This window comes from Aythya ferina (assembly GCF_964211825.1).
Source record: "Aythya ferina genome assembly, chromosome: 21".
In the NCBI taxonomy this organism is placed as follows: Eukaryota; Metazoa; Chordata; class Aves; order Anseriformes; family Anatidae; genus Aythya; species Aythya ferina.
Genome location: NC_140319.1, coordinates 7,394,389 through 7,411,018, shown reverse-complemented (window position 1 = coordinate 7,411,018; position 16,630 = coordinate 7,394,389). Strand labels below are relative to the sequence as shown.

Below are 16,630 nucleotides of genomic sequence, written 5' to 3'. Positions count from 1 at the left end.
GGATATCATTTAAACCATGTTCTACGCAGTTTAAATGGGTATTTAAATGGTGCACACAGCTGGCGTGAGGTCTCTGCCCTTGTCTGAGTTCTGTTTCCAATCCGGGTTTGTTCTGCAGTGCAGTAGCAGAGGTGCAGGAGGCCAGCAGCGTGTCCTCGTCACACCTCAGAACACGCAGCTTCCCTCATTAGGCAGTGGATGTGAGCGAGGATAAACTGCTCAGGTGCTGTCATTAGGAGTCAGATCCTTAGGTTGTAGGTGGGAGTAATCCACAAAATAACGGTGTGAGGGATGCTAATTCCACTCTGTAATCATTAGGCCAGTTTCAGCTTAGGGAAGCAGAGACTTAGCCGCGTCAATTCCATCAGCTTGATTTTCCCTTTGCTGTAACAAACACACACGAAGCTTAGAGGAGGTAGGAAAAACAATTGGAAGATTTTTGTGTAATATAAATGAGAGAGGCTGTTACTGTAAATACTACTTTATGGTCCAAACTGCATGAAACTCTGACATGCACAGAGTAAAATAAAGGCAGGAAAAAAAGAGCTCTCAGCAGCAATTATGCAAATCAAGTGACAGCCTCCCCTATTAGCTGGAATAATTTGAGTTATTGGTTAAAAATGTAAAATGCAAGTCTTTGCATATTTAACATGTCTCTCAATTTATTTATTATTTTTTTTTTGTTTCTGATTCCCAGATCTATTATAAAGTTATTAAAGAAATTGAGCCAGGAGAAGAGCTCTTGGTGTATTTGAAGGAAGGTGGTTATTCACTTGGGAACATGGCGCCCAGCATGGAAGGTAAGGCCTCGTTTTGCGAGCTAGGACCTTTCTGCACCCCTCACCAGCCAACCTAGGAATGTTCAAGAACCCCGATTAGTGCTGAACTGGGACAAAAACCTGACCTGGTGCCCACCCCTTGTGCAGCTGTTCATATTTTCTGCTTATTTCCACTCTTTCTCACTGGTGAGAGTAGTTACCTTAGTCAATGATGGCAAACAAGCTTTTATTACCTTCAAAGCATGCAACTGATTCATTTAATTCTTGTCGAGGAACGTTGTGCCATAAAAATGTGCCAAACCATCCCAAGACTTGCAGAACTCTGGTCTTTAGAGCTTTGGATTATGTGGAGAAGGGGACCTGGCAGGGGATGGAAGAGTCGTCACTAGAATTATTATTACTACAACAAGCACCTCTGAAACCATGAACTGATGTGGTGAAGGGGAAAAGAATGATTATTTTTAAAAGAAAGCTCATATTTTTATTACCACAGTGTCTGTCCTGCCTCACAGCAAGTTGGTGTTGCCGGACAAGGTGCACGGCTCAGGTGGTTTCCTTGGCTGCACATCTCGTGTGAAGCAATGTGACAGACTAAGCATTATTCACTCCTTCATGTATTTTCCTTAAAATATCCTGCTTATTACCGAGTTTCAGTAATCACACAGACTGTGTAAAAGACCTTTATGCTCTCCACATTAGAAGTTTTCTAGTAAGCTAGGGCAAAGAGCAATGTGCTAAGATTTTGAGGTTCTCTTATTACATGAAAACTGCTACGTGAAATTCAAGAGGATGTGTAGAGAGGGATGGGGAAGGAGAAGAGTTTGAGTCCTTCCTTTTTCATGGTGCGCTAAGATGGCCATAAAATACTTACCTTCTTAATAAAAAGAAAGAAGCATGAAGCTTTCTGCTTGCTATTCTGTTAGACTGTTGCAAACCTTGAGTTCAAATTTAGTTTCACAAAGAAGAGAAACGTGTTACTGCAGAGTAAGAGTAGCCAGAACTCCCAGGGTAAGGTAACTGGCAGACTGAGGGCTTTGGGAAGGAAGAACAGACTGAGCAGGTTCCATAAGAGGCTGTTGGAGGCAGCCAGGAGGAGCTCCCTGGGGACAGGTTGCTGCTCTCCTGTCTTCCAGGGGCCTTGCACGCTCCCTGCAGTAGCTGGTGCTGGCAGCGGGAGAACAGGCTGGCAGGACGCATGGCCTGAAGCAATCTGGCAATCTGAGAGTGTCTCTTGGATATTTTTTTTGCTTGTTAAAGTGCTTTTCTCAATATCCATCTGACTCTGGCGTCCCACCTCTTTCACTTCAAGTGACAGAGCTTCTCCATACAAACGCTCCACAGTGGAAATGACCTCTTAGGAAAACGAGGAAAGAGTTGCTACGCCGTGCCCAAAAATGTTATAGAAACAAGGCAACAGCACAGGCATGTCTAAAGTAAAAGAAAACTATACCAATTCTTAAATTGTTTATTTGAAAATTGAACTTTTTTCCTGAAATGAGTGCAAAACTCTATCATACTAGAGCAGTCCTCAGTCCTAACCTAATGTGAAGTACATTGTGATCCATAAATGAAAATCAGTCCAGACTTGCAAAGTTCTGCTGTATTTTATGAAGTTCTTGGTTTTCTCAACATTTGGTAACAGTGAATGTCGGGGAGCAGTGTAAAAGATGCAGGAATTATCTCAAGTGAAGAGATTTGTGGGGCATGTTATTTGTCTTTTTCTGTTCTTTCATTGAGTTTAGAGCCTGTTTCAGGTTTCTCATTATTATTTGATGATTCGTTTCTAAAAATACATTCTCATCTATCAGTCTTTTTTAAACTGTTAGCTGGAACTATTGCTCTATGTGATTAATTGCTGGAATTTGAATTATTTCACCTGGACATCCTACAACACATTTATTTTTCTTTCACCTGTGTATGAATATAATGTTCAGATTCAGATTTGCAGTAAAACTCTTTAAGAGTGTATAAGCGATATGAACAATTAGCCTGAAATACTTCTCAGGATCCTCTCGAGTTTGAGGATTAGTGCTCTTTATGAGCAGGCATTGCAGTAGCTGCTGTCTCACTGAGACGTCAGGTTTGGAATTATTTTTTCAGTGTTCTCCCCACAAAGAAGTTAATAATTTTCTTGAGACCGACACACAGACATGAATAATTTCTGTACTCGCAGCCATGGAGTAACACATACCTTTTTTGATGCCAGGGAGAAATCAGAAAGAAAATTCGTCACTGTATAGCATTTCTGTTTCTAACAGGCTTTTATTTGAGCCAACAAAAAGTGCTCCTTGTTTTCCATCGTTGTCATTATGTAACATTTATCTGTATCTTCCTGGTAACGTCTAGTGCTTTTGCCACATAATTGCTTTCGAATTATAATAGGCCAACATTAAATATTTGACTTCTTAATACTTTTTACTTTCAGTAATGCTATCTTCCTGCTGCCTCGCACCCCCATTTCGATTCTGAATTAACAAGAAAGAAAATGCAAAATTGTTCCACACAAAGATAATTATCATAAAAATCTTTTATCCAAACCCCAGCCAAACACAGCAGACCCCTTATCACTGCAGGAATTTTGAGTAGGGCACTTGAACTCCTTTGAGATTCAAGTCTGGTAGATTAGCATGTAGATGCCACATAATTGTGTTCCCCTTGGTTTCTCTGAAAGCTATTAGGCACTGATTTATTTTTCTGCTACATTCCTGCTTTGTCCTGAGTGTTACTGATGGAACTTAAGATAGACACATATAACCATAGATTTGACAAACAAGACATAGAGAGCAGGCAGCAATTTTTTGTTACTGGATTTTTCTTTTCTTTTTATCCCCTTCTCCTCTGTAAGGTACTGAGGCAGGAACCTTCTTTTGAAGGGCAGTATTTTTATTTGTGGTGCTTGAAGAAGGAACAAAAACTTTAATGAGAACTTGTTTTGAAGGGTGATATTTTTTATTTTTGATGCTTAAGGAAAGAAAAAGAACTGTAATGAACCTAAAGTGTAAAAACTGGGTGTCTCGTATAAAGGCACAAAGCAGACACCAGGTCTTGTTAGTTCAGTTCTGAGCTTCCTTTGTTACTGGGGATTTTTTTTTGCAGGGTGATGACCTGGCCCTTGGTCTGCAGGTCAGTTCCTTTCCCTGCAGCAGTATTTATTGAGAAGTCTGATTTCTAATGTTCTGAAATTCAGAAAACAGAATGCAATGCTGGGTATTGATAGGAGATAACCAGCTGCTCTACCAGCCAGTCATTGCTTCCCCTGCTTAGCCTGTGTGAATATCAGAATAATATTTGCAGCCGGTGGTGACATGTGTAACATGTGACTACAGGCCTTTTGATCATATTTTTTCAGTCCTTTAAATCTTCTTTTCAAGAAACATTCCTTTTTCCAAATCCAGATATTCTGAAAAAAGCATTTCTTTTCCTATCTCTTCTATCATCCATCTCTTCTACCTACAAAAAAGCTGTTGCACTGGATAGTAGGAGAGGGACATTGTTGTTACTGAAGCAGGAGCTGGACAAAACAGGGTTTTTTCAATTAACTGATGTGCAAGGGCTAGATCTATAAAATCTGTGCAGCACACAAGACATGCAAATGCAAAAAGACTCCATGTCTCATCTCAGCTGCCTTGTTTCCTCTGTTGTTTCTTCCATTTCTTAATAAAGTCCGAAGGGGGCAGCTCCTCAGCTGGTGTAAGTGTGCCTGTGCCAGCCACTGCCGACTGAGGATCGCCTTACATTGTGTGTAGCGGTGTGAGGCCGGTAATTCTGCTCCGAGAACAAGGAGGACTGGAAGAAAATGACTTCTGTAACAGTTATTAGCGAGGTTATTAACGTATTTCATCTGTCTGTCTATCTACCTAAACTGTAATCTCAACGAACGGGCAAAAAAATGTTCTTCTTGTTGATAACAACAGGTAGCAGAACATCAGGGTGGGAGCTGTAGGAGGGTGCCTCTGAGTCATCCATCTTCAGCTGGGTATGCAATAAATTATTCTCTGAGGCTCATTTGCCAAACTCCGAGTGGATTTCTGGTTCCTAGAGGATACTCTGGGTAAAATAAGGTGTGGTTAATCGCATAAATCTCAGTCTGGGATAGGAAAAACCTTGTATGGATTTGGGAAGTCATTTTAATGTATTTTCTCGAGTCAAAAAAGAAAAAAAGAATAAATGTTTTTCCCTTCCAAGCTTATCATTTTGGGGAATTGCCATGGTTTTTGTCTGTGAGATGCTGAGTTTTGTAGAAGCTTCTCAAGAGGTGAAGCCATCTGGGAAACTCCGGTCCAGAGGGCTTTCAGTCTCTTCTACAAAAAAGAAGCCTTGTCGCATTTAGCCATCAGTGTGTTTAGAGGAGAGCAGGGAGGAGAACTACCAGGTTTGCCGGGTGAGTTCTGAGGCAGAGGATCACTCTGCCAGGCTGCCCCCTGAGAGGCTTTGTCCCGCTCCCTGCAGCGCAGCCGGCTGCACGGGGCGATGAACTGCTGCCCCACGTGCGTCGCTGGGAGCCCGAGCAGAACAAAAGTGCCGTGGTGTTTGGCAGCACCGGGGGCACTTCAGAGTGCAGGCTGACGTCTGAGGCTACAAAACCCCGGCGCTGAAGCAGCTGAGCGCTCGTCTCGGTGTGCGTGAGAGCTAACGTGAGTGCTTTAAGCACTGAGAGATGGCGCAGCGAGGCTACGTCCTCAGCCCGTGCAGTGCGTGTTTGGGCACTTGATGTTTCGTGCCCGGCTCTTCTCACCTGGGCTTTGGGTGGGTCACGAGTGAGAAGTGCAGCACACCTCAGCCCCTCCCGTGCCCCCGCACCGAGCCTGCCCCTGCCAGGGACTTTGTCAGGCCATAAACCCAGGTGAAATCTTAAATTTTGCTAGCTAACATCATGCGCTCCGTGCTGTTGTTAGAAGTAAAACGCAGTAACAGACCTTAATGTGATACTGCAGTTCCTTTTTTCTTTCCCTTTTTGTATTTTCATAAAAAGCAGTTTGGATTATTTTAATGATAGGTAATGCACAGTCTCTCAATAGTGCTAGGTAGTTTATTATGTCCTAATTTCCAGGTTTTCTTCCCCGGGGACCTAAAACACACGAGATGCATATTAGTGCTGTTCTACAAAATGCTAATAAACAGAATTTTTCTAAGGAGCAGAACAGGAGCTAATCCACTTCCCTGTGAGACTGCTGATACCAGTACAGGGTATATATATGATGTGTCAAAACTAGTTGGAATGGGAAAGACACCGGTATTTTCTTCCCTTAGGTTGGCTTTTTTAGTCAAACCTGTTCCCCCGACCCATCCCCAAAAAGGAAGATGTCGACCTGTTGCATCTTATTTCTTCTTGCATCCCTCTCTTTCAGGAAATGCTGTAGCACCTCTGCATTTGGGTTATTCTCTGCATAAGCTGGGTTTAGCAGCACGAGACGTGCTGCTCGGATAAGCAGCAGGGCACAGCTGATCGTGCCTCAGCGATATTTTCTCTTTTAGCTCTTTGGCTCGTTCCAGCCCGCGGCCACGCTGATACTTTCCATGTAGGTGCGACCTCGGGGGTTTTGTCTGCCCACGCGGTTGTGCAGCAGCTGCGGGACCTCGCCGGTCGCTGTCAGCTCAGGAGCAAGTCACAGCCTGGGTGCAGGCACTGGGGTGCAGGGGCACGGGGCAGAAACCACAGCCCGGGCTGAGATACTCTGCAGGGAGAGGGGTGGAAAAGGAGACGGCTGCCAGAGCGCAGGCAGGGACGCGGCGGTCCCCGTGTGACACTGCCCACGTTGGTGCTTGTGTCACGGTGTGAGCAGGATGGCAGTGGTTGTGTGAAAGCAGGAGCAGACGAGCGTGTTTGGTGCTTTAAACCGAGGGTTTGCTGGAAGGTGCTGGGTTTTGAAACCGGCTGCAGACAGGTGAGTGGCCAAGAAGAGGTGAGGGCGGCCCGGTGTCACCCTGCTGTCTGCTCCATCACCACCTCTCCTCCTGGCTTCACCTCGTAGGAAGCATATTGCCACTCTTCCCTCTGAAGCAATGCATTTTACAGGCTTTCCTTTTGAAAGTGAAGTAATCAGACAAAGAGAGTAACGCTTGGTACGAAACAGAGCTCCAGAGAGCAGAGGAAGAGGGCAGAGGGACAGGGGAGCGCAGCATGAAGGGCCCAGTGGTCGCTGGAAGCTGCTGCTTCGAGCTGGCTGCAGGGTGGAGAAACCCCGAGCTGTCCCGACTCCCTCGCAGAGGTTGTTCTCCTGGAAAATTTACAGCTCTGAGCTGATTGTTTGACTTGGCACCATGGTCAGGATGCTGCCTTGTAAACTTAATAATAGCTGCCCTCTTTTTAATTTGTTTGACCTTGACTACAATAATTTATTATGTGCATTAGAACTTTTTTTTTTAAAAAGGAAAGAAAAAAAAAAAAAAGAAGCCCAGCACAACAACAAAGACTTTGGCTCCCTTTCCTTCCCTCCGCAGTGCTCTGGTGCTGAACCCCTCCTGTCTGATGGCGCACCGGGCTCCTCGGCGGCGCGGGGCCAGCCGAGAGGACAGCGCTGGGAGGGCGTTCGCCGAGAGAGGAGCGTCCCCAGGTTGTGCTGGGGCTGGGATGTGCTGCTCCCAGCCCCGGCCCTGATCCCAGCGTGGTTCCTTTCTTTCCTGGCAGCCCCCGCTGAGGAGGAGCTCGCTGGTGCTTTCCGAAAGCCACCGCGCACGAGGGCTTGCTTTTAGTGCTTAAAGTGAAACCCTTCTGCTGTCACCGCCTGCCTTGGTTTCTCTGTCCTGTCACTTGCAGATCTCCTCTTTGTTTGTTTTTTTAGATGACAATATTACATTTTCTTTACAAGCACAACATTGGGTAAAATAGCTGGAATCGTTTGAATGTCCTGGTCCTCGAGTCCAAATCCTCTGGTCTGTCTGTTTCAGAGGAGCACACGTTCCGCTGCGAGGACTGTGACGAGCTTTTTCAGTCAAAGCTGGACCTGCGGCGACACAAGAAGTACGCCTGCAACTCCGTCAGCTCCCTCTACGAGACTCTGAACGACGAGATCAAGCAGGAGGGCCTTGGCGATGGGCAGGTCTACGAGTGCAAAGACTGCGAGAGGATGTTCCCCAACAAATACAGGTACGGGCGCTCACCAGGCACAGCCTTTGGTGCTGGTTCGTGGCAATGCAGAGTTCTGGGGCTCGCTTTGAGTGCCCTGAGACCTGCTGAGGGCTGGGACAGACTCATTGGTAGGCCTGGTCAGCATCTTTGCAGGAACTCCTCCCACGTGATGTAGTTCTGAGGGAAACCAGCGGTAAGGCATCCTGCCACTGTTTGCATGAAGAGCGTATTTTAAATATAATCCTTGGCCATTTGAGATCAGTGGGTATAAAGAGGCATTGCTGTACTGAGAGCTCTAACGGGATCACGAGCTCCTCCTTAATCTTAGAGCAGCAATTAAAAAAATTCTGCTCCAAGCACATATCAAGTATAGCTTTTTAAAGAGGAAAATGTTCTTGAAAATACTTCGTGTTTACCAAGCATTTTTGTAGTAGAACTGTGGAAAAAAAATATTCTCCATCTTTTTTTTTAATTTTATTTTATTTGCAATGATTATTAAAACAGAGATCTTCGAGATTTCTGATACATTTGCAATGTGGGACTCATTCAGTGTTAGGTGCCAAGTTTAAAAAAAAGTTGAGCTTTTATTTTTTTATTATTTTAGGACTGTGGTTCTCTGCATCCCGAGCCTTTACCATCTAGGCTGTGTTTTCAAGGTTTTCTCCACAGCGTGTGAGGGCTCGGAATGTGTTCATTTGCACAGTGTGCTGTCTTAATTCCTGTACTTTTTATGTTAATTTAGGAAATACCCTTTGGAGATTTATGTGTATTTGTCTCTTTGTAATGTTTGTGCATTTCCTGGTTCCTCTTGGGGGCCTAGAGTGGCAGCGAGTCCATTTTACAGGAGTTGAGAGAAGCAGGAGGATTTTAAGTCCCATTTTTCCCTTCATACTTGGTTTATCCCATGTGGGTAAGATGTTCAGAGTCTGCTGGTGAAGCTCATGCCAGGTATTCAGACGATGTGGCTTGGTTAAGGTCCCAGTATCCCTCGATTTCTTGGGAGCAGTGTGACCAGAAAGACCTTGCCTCAGTTGAAGACTTGACTCCCCTTGGGACATCTCTCCATTGCAAGCATTCCTGGCAGCGTAGCAGAGGCTTTTAAGTGTCGGTAGGTAAAAGGGACGAACAAATGACTTGTTCAGTCAGATGGAATACCTGTGGAAGGGCCAGGAACAGAACACCAGCTTCTTTTTTAAGCAAATAATACAAAGCAACTTTTTTTCAGCAGGGAAGGATAGAGTCAGCAACATCACCGGTCTGTGTTCTGCACGCTGACGGATTTAGTGGGGCTGGAGAGAATTTCCACATCCATCCCTCCCCCATCAATCTGCTGCATTTTATGTACTGAAAAGCCCACTAAAACACAGAATAAATCCAGTCAGCATACCTAGATGGTCTTATAATTTTTCAGAAGTTAATACAGATCAAATCAAGAGTGCCACTGGGGAACTGAAATTGAGCATTTAGCAGCTGACTAAATAAATAAATGTTTTGCTAATCCCAGTAGGTACTTGCTTCTAAACAGCATATTAGTTTGTCCATATTTGCTCTAAATAAACTCATAAATCACAGTTAACAGGAACATATTTTTATATATGTATATGAAAAGTATATATTTCTTTGTATGTGTAAAAAATTTCATAGTGTTAAGAACACCATTTTTTTAGCAAAAATGAATATTGCTTCTTTAAAATGAGTGGATTGTCAGTTTACAAGGGGCACGTTCATGAATATTTACTATCACAACTTGAAAGAGGAGGAGGTTCTTCAGGGAGTAGCAGGATGCCTGCTGCTTGCATTGGTGCTCGGGACGAGGCAGAGGCAGGGCTGCGGTGGAGGGGCAGCGCAGCGAGCGCCGCGTTCCCCTGCTGTGGCCCGCGTCCAGCAGCCGGTTGGGTTTGCCATCGTCCTCCTGGTCCGAGGGAGGCTGCCAGTTGGCAGAAGCTGAAATTGCCGAGTTAAGTAATAAAAGATGTCTGACGTTTCGAAGTGAAATGTGTTTGCACCCTATCGTGTTTCTTTCCAACGCTAAGTTGCCGTGTTCCGGGAAGCTGTGGGCTTTGTGCCCACGAAAACGGCAACGCGATAGCCTCAGCAGCAGCAGCTAATATCTTGTCTTTCCCTGTGGGGATGCCATAGAAATCTTGGTCACAAAGTGCTCATTTTTCCTGTCGGGACCCCGTGGGGTCAGGTCTGGTTTTACCTTCCCTCCCCCCCTTCTAAATGGACTCAGGTATTTAGTAAGAGAAGTCACAAAACCCAGCAGCATTTTGAGGCGGCGAGGGCAGCTTCCATCTGTGAAATAAATGCCAGAAATGTGCCTGCGGCCGCACCTTCCATTGTTGCTGTGCTGCTTGCCTGCTTTCTAACAGGGGGTCGTGCGTGGGGGCCGTAGTCCATCCTGGCCCCACACCACGAGCCCTGGCCTGTTTCTCTGTCGTCCCCATCAGTCGTGGCTCATTTCACACCCCCTCGGTGCCACAGACAGGGTGTGTGGTGGCGCGGGCCTGGCTCAGCAGGCCCCGGGCCCCTTTCCCCCTTTCTCTTCTGCAGCCTGGAGCAGCACATGGTGATCCACACCGAGGAGCGGGAGTACAAGTGCGACCAGTGCCCGAAGGCCTTCAACTGGAAATCCAACCTGATTCGTCACCAGATGTCTCACGACAGCGGGAAGCGGTTTGAATGTGAAAACTGTGTCAAGGTACGGCGCCGAACGCGGCGACCGCAGGCAGCTCTGGGGAAAGAGGGCGCTGGGGCCGTGTGCTGCTGCTCGGGCCAGCTCCCATTGTACCAGTAACGGCCCCGGTCTTCTCCCTCCGGCTTTGTTTCCGCTCCCTGAAGGTGTTTTCTCTTTCAGGTGTTTACCGACCCAAGCAACCTCCAGCGGCACATCCGTTCCCAGCACGTTGGCGCGCGAGCCCATGCCTGCCCCGACTGCGGCAAAACCTTTGCCACCTCGTCTGGCCTCAAACAACACAAGCACATTCACAGTACTGTCAAACCTTTCATATGTAAGTTGTCACGGCCATCACGGAGTTCTGGCTCTTGCTATAATTGCACGTATCCTGCGGGGCCCCCCAGTACTAGCTGTCCCTCTGTGAGCAGCCGCTGTAATTTTATAGGTCAGAGCACAAGATGAAATTCCGCAGCAATTTTTTTTTTTTTTTGCATGCTCCCTGTTTTTTTAGTAAACATTCATGGCAGTTTTTGACTTTCTTGACAAGTTAAAAGCTGAGTCTCTCAGCAGTCCCAGTGATGCCATTTTCTCATATCTTTTCTTTCTTCTTTTTTCCCTTAATAATTTTTGAATGTTCATGTTGGTGACATAAATAAATAGCTGGCACAGCCTGATCGAAGTGTTTTTCAGGGGTGCCTCAAATCCTCTAGCTGTGCAACAGAATTTGGAGTAGTCACGGAGACGAGAAGAAGGTGTTTTTTAAAAAGAGATTTTTTTCCTCTTTATTTACTGCATGTTTCATCTAGATAGTACTTGGAAGGCAAATAAATAGCAGATTAACTGTGTCCTTAGTGCTCGCTTTAGTGCAATATTTCCAAAAGAGCGTTTTCCCTCAAGAGCCATTCATCTCCTTTCTTGTCATTTTTGGGGGTTGTATATTTCTTTAATTGACACAGCACCTATTGGATTTTGATAACTGTGCAGAAAAGTGGATTGTGTCACAACAAAGCTATAGAAACTTTAGGGACTACTTCCTGACACTCTTCAGAAAGTGTCATTAAAGCACAGAGCAGGATCTGGGTTTGATTCCAGGCTTTGATGTTATGGTAGGGAAGCCACTGAACCCCCTTTTGCCTTTTTCCCTATTGGTATAATGGGAACAGCATGCAGGGGTATCCTGAGAGACTCGTTTCATTAATGTGTTCTGAGATAATCAGATGGGTGTCAGCAGAGGAAGAAAAAATACTCGTATTGCTCATTTTGATGCAATCTTTCATTTGATGACGGGCACATGAAAGAGATAATTTGAATCTCATAGTATTGCTGCAGTGAGATGAATGATTTCTTCTCATAATCTCCTCACTCTCACCTCATAAGAATTAGGGAGTTGTCAGTCTAAATCAGTGTGTAAAACAACTGAGACTGATTCTGCTTAGTTCAGATGTACCAGGTGGAGTCACATGCGTTAATATGGAACCCATTAGCAATTTTAGGGGAGCCGTGAGGCAGGATTCCCTGGAAAGGTTTTCTTTCCTGTTCAGTGGGGAAAAAAAAAAAAAAAAAAAATGTGGTTGTTTTTTTTGTTGTTGTTTTCCCCACAATATTATACCTGGCTTTAAAAAAAAAAAAAGCAAAAAAAAAAAAAAAAACTTTATAACTGCAAAATGCAGAACAGCAGGCAGGGGCATTACATGCACAGTGACTAAATCATTATGTAATTGGGGATTTCAACTTTTTTTTTTTTCCAGTTTTCCTTATTTTAGAATGATGATGTGAGCTCTTATACCTGTAACACTTTTATTCAGGGAAATTTGTGCAATATTGCGTATATGAGGAGGCTATAGCAACTCTTCCTGGGGTGGAAAATGGAAATAAGGAGCCAAATTCTCTTTGAAAATGTAGCTTTTGTTAGCTTTCTTTTCTTTTTTTTTCTTTTTTTTTTTTTTTTTTTACAACAAAAATAACGCAAGCAGCACGAGCACAGCGTTGAGCCAGTGAAAACTGACAGAAAGTGCACTCGGTGGTGATACCATCTGCTTAGGCAGATTAGCCATTTATTATAAACTTGTGTGTATCTTCCAAACCACAATATAACATCTCTTGGCACATGTCAAGGGAGACGGTTAAAATTAGAAAGGGGTAATTTTGTTCTGGAAAGAAAAATATACAAACTTATTTTAAATAAATCCACCCAAATGTGACATTTCTTCAGAAATTATCAGTAATTCGAGAGGGAGCTCACACAAGGTGTCCTTACCCACGGAAGCCTTTGCACAAACCTGTTCATTTGAGCGTGCACAGTCCCTCCCACAACCCTAAGGAGGGTGGCTTTGCACAGACAAGCAGGTTAAGAAAAATACCCAGTCTGGAATTAAAGTCAAGCATTTAAAGTAGAGTCAAGGCAGAGATACAGCAATGCAGCCGGGTGCCTGACTTTAGCCGGACAGTGCTTGTGGGGGGACAGCACTTCTCATGGATCTCATGGATCTGAGGCTGTCGGGCAGCGAGTGCGTCTCCTGCAAGGACAAGGGACAGGGACAGCTCTGAGGGAACAGGGCTGTGGGACTGCAGAGTTACGCAGGTGCTGGCAGATCCCTCTGCTTACATTTCTCTAGAGTCAGAGGCTGTTGTATCCAACAGATCCTCGGTTTTAAGGAAAATAAATGGAGAAGTGTTTCCTTTCAGTTCTCTGTTTAGATTAGTTTTTAAGAAAATATTTTAAAATAAAGTTTAAAAAAATAAAAATACAAAAGCCCTTTCCTTGAAAGTCTAAGGGATAGCTTGAACAGAATCATTTAAAAAGCTGTTGCTTCAATACTAGAACTTGTCTGAGTTTAAAAAAAAAAAACAAAAAACAAAAAAAAAACTTTGAGGAATTTTTAGTTCTCCTTCTGTTTGTGCTTCCTCTGCAGCTCCTTGCTGTATCAAGGCCCAAAGCAAGAAAGCCAAAATACTCTGAGTTCACATTAAATTTCTAGTGCAGTCAGAAGCCAGACACAGCAGGCCCTTCAGTGACAATCCACTGAATTTTGCGATGCTCATTTCAACTGAAATGGCAAATTTGTCCAATTTTAGTAATCCCTGCTTTGTATTTTACTGAAAGGGTCTTCCCTTATATTTTCAGAGCTGCCAGTGATATATTTTGACTGTCTTTTGATATTCAAACCTTGATGTAAATCCGAACGATTTAGAAAACAAACTGGAGGGAAAATCAAGCTTGCGTGTACCTATCAGTAAAAGCTGGGAGGAAGGAAGGATGGATGGACAGGCTGCTTTTCTCTGGGTTGCAGGGCTGGGTGGTGGGAGACTCGGATTCAGGTCCTTGCCTGCCCGACCCTGAACAATGTGCTTTCCCTCTCTTTGTCTCAGTTTCCATGTTTACAAAGTGGTGATAACAGCAGCTCTCCTGTGAAAGAAGCATGTTAATTCACCAAGAAGTAGGATTTATTCCTATGTTGAAAGAGGCACTAGATAATAAAAAGCTACAGTGTTTTGGTATATAGGAAAAAGTTTGGGTGTTGTTTTTCTTTTTTTTTTTCTTTTTTTTTTCATACTTTGTTCCTTTCACACCAACAAAGTCTGTAGGTGAAAGAGGTTGTAAAAATTCACATTGTGACAGCTCTGTGTGTGCAGGTCATTAAAGAGAACGGAGATGTAGAATTAACTTGGCATTGCTGGAGTGTCCTGCTAATTCAGCGAGTACAGCATCCACCCCACTTCTAGCTGAACTGAGCTCTGGCTGGCCAAGTATTTATAGAACATCCCCATGGAGTGGTTACTTACTATTAATGGCATTAAAGAAAGGGTAGATTTGATTAAACGAGGCAAAGTTCTTCCCCTCCAGCCTTCAGTACTTCCTGCCATGCCAAGACTGGAGGGAAGGCAGGCTACAGTCCTTCGTCGACCTTTAAGGAGGGAGATCGCTGTTCCCACATCCTTGCAAGCTAGAGAGACCAGATGGGCTCATTGGCCTCATTTTGTACAGGGGGAGCTGAAGCACAAAGAAACTTGTGCCTGAAGGCATGTGGGGAAGCCTCAGCTGAAGACATCTGAAGCTGGGTTTCTAGAGATCCAGTCCAGCAGCATACAGCTTGCTGTTTATCTCCTCTGCCTCCAGGGAATCAGGATTTTAGGGGCAGGGTGAGAGGAGTGTGGGACGCTGATGAAGCTCCGAGTGAATTCCATGCAATTTCCTGTTAATTTCATATTGCTTTTGTTTTTGGTTTCTGTTGATGCTTTAGGTGAGGTCTGTCACAAATCCTACACGCAGTTCTCCAACCTCTGCCGTCACAAGCGGATGCACGCGGACTGTCGCACCCAGATCAAATGCAAGGACTGTGGCCAAATGTTCAGCACTACCTCCTCTCTCAACAAACACCGGCGCTTCTGCGAGGGCAAGAACCATTACAACCCGGGGGGAATCTTTGCCCCAGGCCTCCCCTTAACGCCCACTTCCATGATGGACAAGTCCAAGCCCTCTCCCAACCTCAACCACGCCAGCCTGGGGTTTAATGATTATTTTCCATCCCGACCCCACCCAGGGGGTCTTCCATTCTCACCTGCCCCCCCAGCATTTCCTGCCCTCACTCCAGGATTCCCCGGGATTTTCCCACCGTCTCTGTACCCCAGGCCCCCCTTGTTACCACCCACACAACTGCTCAAAAGTCCCCTCAACCACACTCAAGACGCAAAGCTTCCGAGCCCCCTTGGGAACCCGGCACTTCCTCTGATTTCTGCAGTAAGCAACAGCAACCAGGCCGCTTCGGGAGAGGAGAAATGTGAAAGCAGCCTGGAAAACTCCTACCTGGAGAAGCTAAAAGCCAGGAACAGCGACATGTCCGACGGCAGTGACTTCGAGGATGTGAACACAACCACGGGCACAGACCTGGACACCACCACTGGCACCGGCTCCGACCTGGACAGCGACGCAGAGAGCGACAGGGACAAAACGAAAGATAAGAGCAAACAAATCGAGAGCAAACCAGACTTTGTCAGCAGCTCTGTGTCGGCAAGCTCCACCAACAATACCAGCGAGATCCCTCTCTTCTATTCTCAGCATTCCTTCTTTCCTCCCCCCGAAGAGCACCTGCTGCCCACCACAGGAGCAGCCAATGACTCTATTAAAGCCATCGCCTCCATTGCAGAGAAATATTTTGGGCCTGGCTTTATGGGGATGCAGGAGAAAAAGATGGGTTCACTCCCGTATCATTCCATGTTTCCGTTTCAGTTCCTCCCCAATTTCCCCCATTCCCTCTACCCTTTCACGGAGCGGACCCTCAATCACAACTTGCTGGTCAAGGCAGAACCAAAGTCACCCCGGGACCTCCACAAGGTGGGCAGCACCAGCTCGGAGTCGCCCTTCGATCTCACCACAAAGCCAAAAGAGATAAAGCCAATCCTGCCACCACCTAAGGTCCTGCCGGCCCCATCCTCAGGGGAAGAACAGCCACTGGATCTCAGCATTGGCAACCGCATCCGAGCCAGTCAGAACGGAGGAAGAGAGCCACGCAAAAACCACATTTATGGGGAGAGGAAACTAATGGCAAGTGAAGTCTTACCCAAGATTTCCCAGTCTCAGCTGCCTCAGCAACCATCCCTGCATTATGCTAAGCCATCACCCTTTTTCATGGACCCCATATACAGGTATTAACATACCCTGCCTTAATTTTTTTTCCTCTAATGAGCTCATTTTCTAGCTGACATCACAACCTGAGGCAGATCTGGATGTAGGTTGTTCAGAAAGAGCAGTGAAAATCTGATAAAGCTGACAGTATTTCTCTGTCCTTTGTCACAGCACGTTGAATTTCCTGAATGACAAGGGCTGAATAATTGAAAGGAGTACTCATAATCAATATGTATAAAGAACACATCTTTATTTTGATAAAGAAGAAACTTGGCCTATTTAAGGACTCTCCCACGAGCCAACACTAAGATGGCACTTCTGCTGGGGAAATTCCAGAGGTTTGATTCGATAAGAATGCAGAGTTCAGATGCCTCAGAGCCCGGGCTCTCATGGCTTGGGAATGAGTCAGGAGCCCTGGGAGCCTGCAAATACAGCTCTCCCACTCACTTCTTTGATGGCCTTTTGTGAGCCACTTCACCTTT

The 16,630-nt window shown here is 45.3% G+C and overlaps 1 protein-coding gene across 4 annotated transcripts in view; it reads left to right on the top strand.

Annotated features, from left to right (window-relative positions):
- PRDM16 (PR/SET domain 16) overlaps nucleotides 1-16,630 on the top strand; it is a 283,364-nt gene that overhangs the window by 240,975 nt on the left and 25,759 nt on the right. For all 4 annotated transcript variants that reach the window (XM_084494817.1, XM_084494816.1, XM_084494819.1 and 1 more), the window contains exons 5-9: nucleotides 698-800; nucleotides 7,668-7,866; nucleotides 10,402-10,549; nucleotides 10,706-10,859; nucleotides 14,767-16,168. In XM_084494817.1, coding sequence (XP_084350943.1) covers nucleotides 698-800; nucleotides 7,668-7,866; nucleotides 10,402-10,549; nucleotides 10,706-10,859; nucleotides 14,767-16,168 — 2,006 coding nt within the window. The remainder of the gene's footprint in view (nucleotides 1-697; nucleotides 801-7,667; nucleotides 7,867-10,401; nucleotides 10,550-10,705; nucleotides 10,860-14,766; nucleotides 16,169-16,630) is intronic.